The sequence below is a fragment of the Podarcis tiliguerta genome (assembly GCF_965153285.1).
Source record: "Podarcis tiliguerta genome assembly, chromosome: 3".
Lineage (NCBI taxonomy): Eukaryota > Metazoa > Chordata > Lepidosauria > Squamata > Lacertidae > Podarcis > Podarcis tiliguerta.
In genome coordinates this window covers 37222395-37237117 of record NC_139536.1, presented here as the reverse complement: position 1 = coordinate 37237117, position 14723 = coordinate 37222395, and the positions used below count along the sequence as shown (strand labels likewise).

At 44.5% G+C, this 14723-nt stretch overlaps 1 protein-coding gene and 1 long non-coding RNA gene across 3 annotated transcripts in view; both read right to left on the bottom strand.

The window, feature by feature from the left end:
* The window catches only part of CCDC167 (coiled-coil domain containing 167), a 26426-nt gene extending 11703 nt beyond the window's left edge, over window positions 1-14723 (bottom strand). Inside the window, exons 1-2 of one of the 2 annotated variants that reach the window (XM_083434602.1) lie at window positions 14600-14675; window positions 9125-9255 (exon numbers count right to left, since the gene is read on the bottom strand). In XM_083434602.1, coding sequence (XP_083290728.1) covers window positions 9125-9241 — 117 coding nt within the window. In that variant the 5' untranslated portion in view covers window positions 9242-9255; window positions 14600-14675. Of the gene's footprint in view, window positions 1-9124; window positions 9256-14599 lie in introns of both variants that reach the window. The other variant, XM_083434603.1, reaches the window with a different exon arrangement.
* On the bottom strand, window positions 1841-5612 carry LOC310674855. Its single transcript, XR_014509802.1, has 3 exons — window positions 4590-5612; window positions 3915-4212; window positions 1841-3773 (listed from the first exon to the last, which is right to left on the bottom strand). It is a non-coding gene; the product is annotated as an uncharacterized lncRNA (long non-coding RNA).

Below are 14723 nucleotides of genomic sequence, written 5' to 3'. Positions count from 1 at the left end.
AACTTGGGCAATTCCGAGTCCCAAGCGGATACTTCTAACTGCCATGATCATCTTGCATTCAGCTGGAGTTGCGGCAGGAAGCAACTGCTGGCTGCTTAAGATAGTCATCTAATTAGTCTGCTAATTTATTTTCCAGTAAAGTGGAGAGACAAGAGAGGGAGAGGGAGCAGCTGAAGTGCAAGGGAACAGGTGATGAAGGACTTAGGAGTATGGGAAGAATGAGGTCTGAACAAAGGAGGCCCCTTAAGGGAAAAGTGCCTTGGGGAATCCCCCCCCCTCTCATTCTGAGCCCAGGGGAAATCTGTTTTGCCACCCTACGGGTAAAGCATCAGGAAAGAGATTCCATTAGTATCTGGCGGAAACAATGTGCTCTTTGCTGAACATAGGAAGCAACTTTTCATGCTGTCAAACCAGGGAACCCATCTAAGCCAGTGCTGTCTACTCAGAATGGCAGCTGCTCCCCCAGGTCTCAGGCAACGAGGTCTTTCCCAGCCCTGAAACCTGACATGTTTTAAATAGGAGTTGCCAGGAATTGAACAAGAGATGATCTGCATGCAAAGCCAGCTCTCCAAGCTGTGGGCCCCTCCCCATAAAGGGGAATTGCAAGGAGAACTGCTTGTACTGATGCTTGACATGGTTTCCCCATTAGCTTGTCAATCAGTACATGCTCCCTTCCCAATACCCCTTTCCAGTGTGCATGGTGTTGCGCACAAATAGTAGGAGGCCTGGCTAAGAGAGGCCATGTCCCCATCTGGAGCAGCTCTTCCCAGTAGCCCACTGAGATGTGCTCAGTACAGAGGATGGGGAGACCTTTCCCACTCCTGCACCAACTCTGGTTGCTCATCCCAGGGCGGGGAAAGAGGGAAAGGCGTCCCTTCGAAGAGTTGCACTGGGAAATCAATTCTACTGATCCCCTGATTAGCCACTTTATGGCTCAATTCTGGGCTAATTAGCAATCCTCACACTCTGCTCAAGGAAAGCAAGCAGCACCAGCCTCGGGCAAGGCAGAGGGAAGAAGGGAGGAATCGGGATGCAAGGGACCAATTTATGGCAGAAGAAGCAGACTGGTATGAGGAAAATAGTATTGGCCTGCCTTTCATACGTGTTATAAGGATTATTGACATTATATATGGGAAGAACTTTGAAAAATTGAAGTGCAGTGTATTATTAGTCTGTCTACAGCAAAAGCACCTTAAAAACACAGCCCCCAAAACAGGTATGGGAAACCTTTGGCTTGCCAGGGGTTGCTGAACTACATCTCGCATCATTCCTGGTGACTGGCCATGTTTGCTGGAGCTGATGGGAGTTGTAGTTAGACAATATCTGGAGGGCCAAAGGTTCCCCACACCTGCCCAGATAACATTAGAAAAGCCCTGTAGGGTCAAACCAATGGTCCATGTAGGTCAGCATCCTATACTATATGACTCTCACAAGCAGGGCTTGAGGGTAGTAGCTCCCTCCCTGTTGTTGCCTTCCAGCAACTAGTAAAAGGTAAAGGTACCCCTGCCCGTACGGGCCAGTCGTGACTGACTCTAGGGTTGTGTGCTCATCTCACTCAAGAGGCCGGGAGCCGGCGCCGTCCGAAGACACTTCCAGGTCACATGGCCAGCGTGACGAAGCTGCACTGGTGAGCCAGCACCAGCGCCGCACACGGAAACGCCGTTTACCTTCCTGCTATAAAGCGGTACCTATTTATCTACTTGGACTTAGGGGTGCTTTCAAACTGCTAGGTAGGCAGGAGCTGGGACCGAAAGATGGGAGCTCACCCCGCCGCGGGGATTCGAACCGCCAACCATACGATCAGCAAGTCCTAGGCACTGAGGTTTTACCCACAGCGCCACCCGTGTCCCAGCAACTAGTACCGAGTGCCAAAGAGTCTCTGAAACTATGAAACCAACATGGCTAATAATCTCAATTGGTCTATCCTCCTTGAATGTGTTCAATCACTCTTCTGCACATTTGCCTATTTTGAGAGCAGATGCATCCTGGGATATGTACCCCGTCTTTGGCCAAAATCAGAAACGGTTCACACAGAAGCAAGATGCAGCTCCCACCTCCTAGCAAAGCTGTCTCTCTCTCTCCTGGCAAAGCAGCAGAAGAACAGGTTAAGCACCTCTCTTTATTTCAGCATTTCTGTAGTGCTTTTTAGGCGAACCTCACACAAGAGTTTTCATTCAGTCATTTAAAACAACATCCATCAATAAAAATGACACCTTTCAACAAAAAGACAATGAAAACAGAACAGCGGGTGGTTGTGAACCAGATAAAACCATCAGTTGAGACTAAGGCACACTAAGAAGCTGGAGTAAATTAAAATGCATTTGCCTAGTGCTAAAAAGAAAGCAAAACCAGTGTCAGGCAAGTCTCTATATAGGGAGAGCATTTCAAAGATAAGGTATTATAACAGAAAATACCCTATTAGCACAAGCCACCGCCTACTTCTCTTCATATGGCAGTAAGACCCGAAGAAGGCCCCTCTGAGAAGAATATTAATATTCAGGAGGGTGCATAAGGCAAGAGACTCTACTTGAGGCATCTTGGTCTAGCACAATAATTTGGCCTTGAAATGGACCAGAAACCAATCCATCTGTTTTAAGACTGACAAGATCCAAATTGGTAGTCTACCCACCATATTTGTTTTGTACAACCTCCAGTTTCCAAATGGTCTTCAAGGGTAGCCTTGTGGACGATGAATGGCAATAGTCTAAACAGGACATTGCCAGAGTGTCAATAATTGTGGGTAAACTATCTTTTTGTCTTAGGAGAATTTGCAGATGATCCACTCGCAAACCAGATCTTTAAGAGAGAGGACAACATACCACATGTCATACTACCAATCAGCAGCATCCCCCATCTTGTCAGAATTGAGCTTCAGTTTATCCCAGCGCATTACCAATTCCACACACCCAGATCTTGTTCTAATGACAGGCCTTATAGAGTCCATGGAGGCTGCAAACAGAACACCTTACTGTTTGAGCTGTGACAAAAAAAAGGAAGAATGGGAACCACCATTGCAAATTTTATCCTGCACTTCAGATCCATTTTGGATTTTGAGATTTCTGAGGTGAGCAAGTTAGCTCAGGGAAAGCCCACCTTTCAGCATTAAAGCTTTGATAGTTGTCCAGATGACATAACTGAATATTTGTGCAGAAGGGAAGAATATGGGCAGATGCAACCCCAGGAGTGGCCAATACACACTTTAGAGGTGCATGAGACTGAACGCTGAATACATGGCAATTCAGGGGCATATTTCTTACTACAGTAGTAATACTCTTGCTGTAGATAAGGGGCAGTGGGAGAGTCAGGAGAGAGAGAAATGGACAGGGAGGGCTGGAGTAATCGGAGCATTTGGGCAAGAATTACCATTTATTTTCAGGGTTGCTGAGGATGGAACTTCCCAAGGATCTCATATCTCTACAAAAATCACAGACTTTGATAAACATTAAGGCTTCTGCAAGATCCCCCAGAGGATGCTCTCCACAGACTGCTCTTTGAAACTGCTGAACACCTGAACCCTGGCGTAGATGGGAAGCATTTGCTCCCAGTAAGGAATGCTTAGAAAAGCCAAGGCAGACTAGAAACGAGTGGAGGAAGGGGAGGGGCAAGGAGGGGGTCATGACAGATGCTTCTTCCTGCAATATTCTTTTCCTGGCAGCTTCAGCCAAAGAATGAATGGGTCACGAACAAAACTATCCTATGCAAACCTACTCAGAGGAATTCATTCCATAGGGCTGTCTCCCAAGTAAAAGAGTGGAGGACTGTAGTATTAGTCCCTAAATGGGGAATTCTTTAATTCTTTAATTTTGCGGCCATTGGCCCATATTGAAAACAATACATCAAAATTTATCCATAAACAATACAATTTAAACAGTTCCAAGTTAAAACACCCATATAAAACCAATTTTACTTCAGACCTAAATGGGAAATAAAGGAGAAGAATATGGAAAGTAGACATCATGATGATTATCCCAAGCATTGGAGATGACCACCATTTTGGAGCAGGGCGAGAGATGAAAACAGATTTATTGGGGGGAGGACTGTGTGTTGAGATTCCTGCATTAAATGGGGAGTTGGACTAGAAGACCCTCTGAGTCCCTTCCAACTCTGCAATTCTATGAATCTATGCTAACTTGTGTTCCTACCCTGCTTGCAATCTATTTTCCAGAAATCAAAAGGATTCTCCATTAACAAATGCTCAAGATAAGACCAGGCCTAGGGGCAATTATGGGGACAGCGGGTGGCGCTGTGGGTTAAAGCCTCAGTGCCTAGGGCTTGCCGATCGAAAGGTCGGCGGTTCGAATCCCCGCGGCGGGGTGCGCTCCCGCTGTTCGGTCCCAGCGCCTGCCAACCTAGCAGTTCAAAAGCACCCTCGGGTGCAAGTAGATAAATAGGGACCGCTTACTAGCGGGAAGGTAAATGGCGTTTCCGTGTGCGGCTCTGGCTCGCCAGAGCAGCGATGTCACGCTGGCCACGTGACCTGGAAGTGTCTTCGGACAGCGCTGGCCCTTGGCCTCTTTGAGTGAGATGGGCGCACAACCCTAGAGTCTGTCAAGACTGGCCCGTACGGGCAGGGGTACCTTTACCTTTACTTAGGGGCAATTATAGAAAAGCAAGCTATGATGCCTTTAGCTCTCCTTTAACATGCCATAACTGATTAGAAAACATCCAGAAAAGGTCTTAACACTCTTTCCTGGTACCTGTGGGTTGGGATAAATAAGAAGGCCGAGAAGGATATTATTTGTATGTCCCAGCAATTTGATATAATAGGTTTGAAAGAGACTTGGCCTCATGAACTTAACCCTCCCCCTCCCCCTTACAGGGTTTTAACTCTTTTAGACAGCCAGCTGCTAAGAAATTTAAAAAGGGACAATGACGTGGGGGCTTAAGTTCCTTTATATAGCTTGATTTAGCAGGGCAAGTTTGGATAGCAGATTTTGGAATTCAAAATGATGCTATTTTGCCAATACAAATCAAAACAGAATCAGGAATCTTTCTTTTCATCTACCTTCCCCCTACTAATTGTCTGTCACTGACCACCAAACTTTGGTCAGATTTAACATCCCTGCTGGAACAGATCAGTCATAAATTCCTCACAGCATTTACTTCTTTGTGGGGATTTTAATGCCCAAATTGGAGCTACTGCAGAGGATCTCTTGCTATCTTTAGGCTTAGACTTCATTATTCTTTGGCAAGAAATATAAGGCACAGGGCCTGAAATTGTTAGAATTTGTATCCCGACATAATTTATATATCCTTCATGGGAGTCCTGTAGACATTTCTAAGGGTCAGTATACTTATTTGAACAAATAGGGTGGAAATGTTATCAACCACATTACAGTCTCTTCTTCATTATTCACTTTTAACAATAGGAATCATCCACAAAACTATCAGCCAGTAAGACATCTCCTCAAAGCTATATGCACAGTATCTCCTTCAAAAATTATCAGATTGGTTACAAAGTAACAACATTACTCCTGAATAACCAGCTGAGTTCAGAGGACACAGTGTTTTACCCTGAACTGTATTCTAAGGATCATAGAATCTTAAGAGTTGGACGGGACCCAAAGGTCATCTAGAAAACATACTAAGAACAATAAGAATATTTATGTGGCCTTTATTGATAATAATAATAATTTCTTATTTATACCCTGTTATACCCTGCCCATCTGGCTGGGTTTCCCCAGCCACTCTGGGCGGCTTTCAACAGAATATTAAAATACAACAGTCTATTAAAGATTAAAAGCTTCCCTAAATAGGGCTGCCTTCAGAAGTCTTTTAAAAGTCTGGTAGTTGTTCTTCTCTTTGACATCTGGTGGGAGGGCGTTCCACAGGGCGGGTGCCACTACCGAGAAGGCCCTCTGCCTGGTTCCCTGTAGCTTTGCTTCTCGCAGCGAGGGAACCACAAGAAGGCCCTCGGCGCTGGACCTCAGCGTCCGGGCAAAATGATGGGGGTGGAGACGCTCCTTCAGGTATACTGGACCGAGGCCGTTTAGGGCTTTAAAGGTCTTTCTGATACATTCGACTCTATTATCAGAATTAGATTGGGAGAAATTTCAAATTGCCAACGTTGATTGCAGAGTTCTGCTACTGATCCAAGAACTATGCAGCAACACATAAATGAGGGTCAGTGTAGGTTTAAATGGTGGTATGACTCATGCTTTTAAACTGTCACGAATGAAGCAAGGTTGCATTCTGGCTACCACTTTTTTCAACTTTTAGATTAGCCAATTATTTTATATTTAGCCAATGGAAACTTCCCCCTCTCCAGTAATTAGGAACAGAAATGTCTCAATCACGATGTATGCAGATGATTTTGTGCGACTCCCTTTCCCAATGGGGCCTTTCCATACAGAACCAAGCAATTTCTTTCTGTAACCTTTGTTCACAAAAGCAAGCAGGTACACCCTGGCAGAAGTGGTTTGGTTTCCACTGAGTGACAATAATAGCTTTGTAACACCCTGTGCCCTGGCTGCAAAAATAATAAAATAGAAACAAATAAAAACAGAGAAAGGGGATTAGATAAAATTGCTATAAATTGTTGTGATTTAGTGGTTTGAAATCAAGCTGGATTTGAGTTTGTGGATGTCTTTGGAAGCCTCTCTCTTACATCATGGGTGTTGGCTCATATTATGGATGAATGGTGTGTATTGTTTTATTAGTAACGTTGCTGCGGGTTTGTCATGGCCTTTGGCTAAAACAATAAACTTATATTGTATTGTAATACCCATTAAAAAAACATGCTCAGGAGCCCTGACCGGACTGCAGGCTTCCAATAAACATGCACCACTGTTTAAGGATGCATGTTTATCATTCAAAAGGCAATCTTTCTAAAAGGTGGGATTAAGAAAAATCAATTACTATTAAATAAAATAACATTCACAACATGTTCACAGCAAGAAATACTGGGATAACACCAATGCATCTGCAGCAGACACAATTGCCATATGAAGTGTGCAGCTAATCCAAAAATTCTTATAATCCCACAAAGGCTGGGACCCAAGAAGGAATCCAATGGCATGGTATGTTGATTGTGCCATCAGGATAAGCATTTCAGCTTGCCTAATAATCAATCAATCCATCCATCAATTAGTATGCCACCCATTTGACTGGGTTCGCCCAGCCAATCTGGGCAGCTTCCAACACATCAAACATTAAAAAATTCCCAGAACAAGGCTGCTTTCAGATGTCTTCTAAAAGTCAGATAATTGCTTATTTCCTTGACTTTTGATGGGACAGTGTTTAACAGGGCGTGATGGAATAACCCCTCTCTCCTCCCCCTGCAGGCTATTCAGAGTGTTCTCCTGACACCCCACAGCCAATTTTGGGGGTGCCAGGGGAGGGGGGAGCCCTGTTATGCTCATAGGATTCATTAGTTGAACCATACCCAGAGTTTCCTAAGACATATTTGATATCAAACACCACTCCAAAACAGCAAGGACTGCCCCCATAATCAATGCCCTCTTGCATTCCCCAGTTCAATGCTACAATATGCACTTTAAGAGAGGATGGCTAGCCCCTGCATACTTGACAAGCAATCTGCATAAAGTGCCAAAGCCAGGGGCATCCCCTCGTAGGAAGTACACCATCAGGCACAATGCCCACTTCTGCTGAAATTTGGATTCACTTGAGGGAACTCTGGAGACCTCCCAAAACACAGAGGCTTGGGGTTGGGAAATAGATGTCAATCCAAAGAGACACAGATGCTTATTACTGATATTTATTTATACTGTCTCCGGGTGCCTTAAAAACAGAAGGTTGGCGTTTTGATCTGGGCTGAATTTGCTGGTCTTTTTATTTTTAACAAAATAAACCAATTTTGTAATGAGTTAATCAAACCCATTCCTTCTTGCTGGAAGGCTGCAAGCAGTTTTGAAGAAGTGGCATCCGGCCTCTCTCTTTGTAAATTCCCTAATTAAGATCCTGGCACTCGGCCACATAACACACACACTGACATCCAATGGAGTAAGATAATGAGGCTTTACACCTCCTGACCCTCATTAAACAGATCAGAGCCAAACGAAAAGGGGGAGGGTGGCTTGTGAGAAAAAGACAAATGGAATCATCTTCCTGCTAAGCAGATTTATTTCAGTATTTGTAAGCCGCCTTTCGATATTAGCAAGGTGACTCAAAACTTATTAAAAGATAAAATTTCATTATAAAACATTCCAACTTATCACCTACAAAATAAAAATAATAAACAATATAGCAAAATTATAACAGCAACAGTGAAGCAATTATCAGAGGAATAAAACAGTGTATTTTACAAAAAAAGCAGAAAAACTAGAGAACCAAACTTTTATTTAAAAAAAAAATCCAGTTTGATAAACACTGGCTATTTGTCATAACAGCTGTCATGAATCTCCAGGATCAAAGGCACCAGCCCACCGAAAACCAGTCACAGCCAGAGGGTTTTCATTCTCAATTTGTTTTGTGGGCTTCCTGGAGGCAGCTAGGTTGGCCACTGTGAGAAGCAGGGTGGTTTTCTAGATGGACCTTTGGTTTGAGTGACCCAGCAGGTTATCAACTGTATTAAGGGAGCTGGGCATGTTTAGCCTGGAGAAGAGGAGGTTAAGGGGTGATATGATAGCCATGTTCAAATATATAAAAGGATGTCACATAGAGGAGGGAGAAAGGTTGTTTTCTGCTGCTCCAGAGAAGCGGACACGGAGCAATGGATCCAAACTACAAGAAAGAAGATTCCACCTAAACATTAGGAAGAACTTCCTGACAGTAAGAGCTGTTCGTCAGTGGAATTTGCTGCCAAGGAGTGTGGTGGAGTCTCCTTCTTTGGAGGTCTTTAAGCAGAGGCTTGACAACCATATGTCAGGAGTGCTCTGATGGTGTTTCCTGCTTGGCAGGGGGTTGGACTCGATGGCCCTTGTGGTCTCTTCCAACTCTATGATTCTATGATTCTATGATTCTATTTACAGAAGATCGATAAATGGGGATACTTGTCCTATGTAACCTGCCAGCAGCTTTCCCCCTGCACAATGCATGCAGTATTTGTAAGATTCAAGAATTATAACAGGAGGCTAAAGATAAGTGTCAGAAAACAGCATCCAAAATCGGCACACTTTTTATTTCTCCATCTCCATCTTCAGGGCACATTTCAGTATGGTGGTACCTTGGTTCTTGAACGTAATCCGTTCCGGAAGTCTGTTCGGCTTCCGAAAAGTTCGAAAACCAAGGCACAGCTTCCGATTGGCGCAGACAAACCGGAAACAATAGCTGACAGCTGCATCGGACATTCGGCTTCTGAAAAAAGCTTGCAAACCAAAACATTTACTTCCGGGTTTGCGGCGTTTGGGTTGTGATTTGTTTGTCAACTAAGCCATTCAAGAACCAAGGTTCCGCTGTATTGATAAGGAGACCATCAGGGCTAGCTGCTTGGGCAGTTCATTTAATTATGGAGACACCATACATTTGAAGCACATATCCCTCAGCTGGGAACTGAAGGATAAACTATGATTCCCAGGATTCTCTTTTGGGGTGGGGAGGGGAGATGTGCTTTAAATATATGGTGTGTACATAGCCTTTGTCTCCCTGAGTAAGACATCCTTTTCCTATTCTACCAAGCTATTTCCTCATAAAAATAGCTTATGTTTCTGCTACTGCGATGAGAGATGTGCCAGAGTGAAAGAGCCACCTGCAAAATTCCAAGAAGTATTTGAAAATCTGGCCACAACACTTGTCAACGCTCCTCCATTGTTCTTTTTTCGCAGCACCCTAGATTTAAATTAGCCTGGTTCCTTAAATAGGGAAGGAAAAACGATCTACTGAAAACACAGCTGAGGATAGTGGAACATGCTGTCTTGGGAGTTTGTAGAATTTTCATTACTGTAAACATCTATCAAGGCTATTAAGAGAGCCATTGGATCACAAAGAATAATGCCAACGTACCTCAACCAATCACCAGTCTCTTGACATGACTGGCAGTTGCGAGGGCAAAGGGAGTCAAAGGCTGGAGGAAGAACGAACGATTTACCATTCTAATACTACTGAAAGCTAAAGACTTGGGATAATATATGCAATATGGTGCTCTCCAGAGTACAATAGGGTACGTCTTTGCCCCAAGACAAGTGGAGGAGGAAGAGGAGTCCTGTTTCAAGTACTGAATCCCCCCTCCACCTTCCAGTTGTCTGTTCTTATTGAAATAATCCGCCCAGAAATGAGTGCTGTCTTCAAGGAAGCCCTAGCCAGAGCCAACTAGAGCAGAAAAGTACTACACACTCTGTTCCTGTTAGTGAATCTTAATACAATAATGTATTTTTGGTCACAATGCTTACATGGCCCACATGCGGCAGCCTCAAAATCCTGCTGGCTGGTGCTCTTGGCTAGCCATACACGTTAATTTTTAAGTACTCGCTTATGATGCTGTCACTTCCTATTTCAACAGACTTATTTTTGTTTGACTGCCTTTTAAGAACACAGTAATTTTTAACCCCAAAGCGCCTTTAATCTGCAAGTATGAGGCGCAGTGTCTCCGTCGAATCCTAAACTGTTACGAAAAGGTTAACTCTAAACGTTAGTGCAATCTAGATTTTTTGGGTCAATGCAAACATGCACCATCTATTGGTGTTAAAAGAGTGAGCTAAAGCCATCAAACAGCAGGTGAATGCTGCTATTCTAAATTATTTGAGAATACCTATATGAATAAATTGTTGCTGGGGGGAAAACACCATATTACCTCTCTCTACATACCTCTTATTCTGGTGTGCAGAAAATGGACAGAGAAAGGTTTTCCTCTCTTTCTCAGAGCACTAGAAATATAAAAGATGCCAAGAGAATGAGATGCAGAACAGTGCCTCCAATACCCATTTCAAGAGGCCACCATGGTATCAAAAGCCAATGAGAGCTCCAGTAAGGGCAACAGGGTCTCTCTCCCAATAGAGTGACCAAGACAGATTCCGTTCCAAACCAGGGTCTGAACCCAGATTGAAATGGGTCAAGATAATCCGTTTCCTCCAGGAAAGTCTACAGCAGCATCACCACAACCCTCTTGAATTCCTTGCCGCCGCCCCCCACCCCGGATATGTGTATTAGCAGCTTTTAGGGGCTTCAGCAGGCCAATACTCCCTTTCCCCCCCACCCTCCAAACTGACATCTCAACATTTTGCACATATCGGAAGCTCACAGGTCCTTAACAGGCTGTTGTTAAGATTTTCATTAATTTACAAACTTATTTTCTTCTGCATATGCAGAGGGCTCCCCAACTATGTAGAAATCATTTATCTTATTTTTGTGTGGCCCAATTTCACTACAAAACTGATATCCACTTGACCTCAAGTGCCATCAACCTACCAAGTGTGCACGGTTGGTGGAGGTGATGATTGTAAGGACTACAGGATTGCTGTGATATTTAAGATACCATAGAATTGTAGAGTTGGAAGGGATACCAAGGGTCATCTAGTCCAACCCCCTGCAATGCAGGAATCCTGCCCACAGCCAGACACAGTGGCCCGTTGTGCCACTGGGGGCTTCTGTGTATATACTGCCGCATGTTAGATGATAGTGGACATGAACCATTATCATGTTTATGTGTCTGACTACTCATGCTCTGTGCAGTTAGACCAAGCGGCAATTAGGAGCCCATATTTCAAACAGTATTTGATATGTAATAAATTGTTTATTATATAGAGTCCACTCTACCAGCCAGTTTGTGCTCATTGACACTCGAATTAAACTCAGATTTTAACCATTGTTTCTGGGTGATACACGCAGAATATGCATTGAAGAAGGAAGCAATTCAGCTCACAGCAGGGCCCTCTGGCAGATTTCCATGCAAAGAAGGAAAGTGTTTGCCAGTGAAGGTACAGCAGAACAGCCTGAGCCACTTAAGATTAGTGGAGCTTGAGGTCCTATATCCCAGGATTTCCCATTTGCCAACGTTTTGTTGCACTGCTCAGATCAGCAGATACTTTTGATTAAATCAACACATCATTGCCTCTGAACAGGGGGAGTTTTAATAAGCTCTAAATAACTGCAGAGACAGAGTTGAAGACTTTGCAACATGGGGAAACAACAGCAGTGAACAACTCTAGAGAGAGTACGGTATGCAAAAGGGAGGAAGGGATGGGATGGAAACACTGAAAGGGCAGAACCAACAAATTCTAAAAGTCATTTCTCATCCTGGCTTCTTAGGCTGGAGTTGGAGGGGGTGGGCAGGGAGGGAATGGTGACTGAGCCAAGCAAAACAGCGGCAGCCGGGGGAACAGTGATGCCTGGTAACACTGGGGGAAAGTCCAAGGTGCCTTGTCGCCCAAGCATTGAATCAGATATTGACCCTGGCTCTTCACAATAAATGTTAGGAAATTTCAGTATTTCTCCTCCACGCTTTGCTCAGTCATATGCAGTACTTTCCACATTATTCTCTCCAAATGATTTCACTACACAGAAAGCACAATGAACTGAAAGCCAAGGGACTAAACAGCAGAATAGGAAGGATGTGTAAGAAGTGAAGACATAACACCTCCAAGGCCAACTGCAAAGGCGGAGCAGATATGAATGGCAGATAGCATGGCAAGCACCTTCAGAGATGGTACCAAGCCAGCTAGAAAAAGCTAGGGATATGTATTCCAGTTGCACCTTCCAACTAATACCACCACTTTCCCCAAAGAAGGTGAATTTTATACAAGGACACTGATAGCGAGCTAGGATAGTTATAGGTTTCTCCTTCACTCTTCTCCCACTAACAGGTGAGGGAGGGAGGGAAAGAGTTTATCAAATAAATTATTCTCCCCTTTTGCCAGTAATTCAGAATTAAAAGTTCCAGCATGTTGGAACTAAGGTTCCAAAACCAGAAAACAGAAATCAAATTATTTGCAGCAAAAACAGCAAAAGCTAAGATTTTATGTGGACTGCATCAGGTGCATGAAGTGCTATGCCAAGGAATAAATAAGGTGCAGAAGTGTTAAAGATCCTGCACTTGAGGCACTGGTACAGTGATTAGACTGTCAGCCTAGGACTGGTTTCAAATCCTCACCTAAACAGGAAGCTCATTGTGTGATCTTGGCTGAGCCTACTTCACAGAGTTCTTATGTGGATAAAATGGGAGAGGGTGTGAGAAAACCATGTACATCACCCTGGGCTTCTACAGAAGGGCAACATAAAAGTGTAACAAGTAATCAATTTAGGATGCTAATTAGTATAATAGGCTGTAAAGGCTGTACCAATTAACTTTCTGCCTGCCACATTCTCACTACACCTTTTCAAGCTCTAGCCATACCAACCAGTGTTAGAATTAGCCAGGCGTCAGGTGCGTTTTGCAACTGGCATGTGTCCAATTGTGACTATGTGGAGATCTCTGGATGCCAGGGTGGCGACTGGGGAAAGCAAAATGTCACCTAGAGAAGGATCTGAATATTTTCCTTGAAGCTTGAATTCGTTTTATTCTGGATTGTTTTATTTGATGTTTTGATGTGTTGTAAACCACCTTGAGATTTGTTCTTAAAGAAAATAAATAAATAACAATAATTTCAACTGCAGGTAAAAAATTGTGCCATTGTGGCATTTGATCATCACAATAACCCTGGAAGGCAAGCTAAGGCTAAGACATGACAAGCTTACACCAATTCCTTTCTCCCCTTTTACACAACTATTCAAAGATGCAAGAGCTCTGCCCTTTCTTGCAGTTGGTCACCCTACCTGATATGTATCAGGTCCTAAGAATAAGAAATACAACACCTAAGAATAAGAAGTACAACAGCATAGTTCAAAGAGGCGTTTGCCACAGACATCCATCTATGTCCATTGCTTATATGCTTACTTATTACATTTTGATGTTGTCTCTTCAGCTTTAAGTCGTAACATAGAGCTTGACCACTGAGCTAGGCATGCTCACAGGCACTTACAACAGTGTGGTTGGTTGAAGAGGCGTGCGTTGGTCAACTATTCAGCGCAATCTAATATATCCACAATTATTTCCTGCAGATATCCCTCTCCACTCCTTACGCCTCAGTGCCTAGGGCTTGCCGATCGAAAGGTCAGCGGTTCGAATCCCCGCGGCGGGGTGCGCTCCCGTTGTTCGGTCCCAGCGCCTGCCAACCTAGCAATTCGAAAGCACCCCTGGGTGCAAGTAGATAAATAGGGACCGCTTACTGGCGGGAAGGTAAACGGCGTTTCCGTGTGCGGCTCTGGCTCGCCAGAGCAGCGATGTCACGCTGGCCACGTGACCCGGAAGTGTCTTCGGACAGCGCTGGCCCTTGGCCTCTTTGAGTGAGATGGGCGCACAACCCTAGAGTCTGTCAAGACTGGCCTGTACGGGCAGGGGTACCTTTACCTTTTTACACGTACAAGGACCTTAAGGCAGTGTGCGTGCTCCTCTTCCATTTTATCCTCACAACAACCCCACGGGGTAGGTTAGTGCAACACGCTTAGCCAATACCGCCCCCCATTCTAGCACCAATTTCTCTTCCCATTCTATATGCATCTCCACCCTCCCAAGGCTGACCCATTTGTAAAACCCGCTCCCGCTGCCCCGCCCCATTCACGTCCATCCCCTCTGCCATCCTTCACGGATTCTTGCCACGCGCTCAGTAGGGTGCCCCCCCCAAGCCCCCTTCTCCTCCTGGTTGCCCGGGCAACGTGCCGCTCTCCTCACCTCCTGAGCTACGCCCACGCGCTCGCCTTGCTTCTTAGGCATTTTCTCCCTCCACGTTGCACAGGTGGGCCGCACATGCGCACAGCTTTCCTCCTCCTCCGCCTCCCTCCTGAGACAGGCGCTG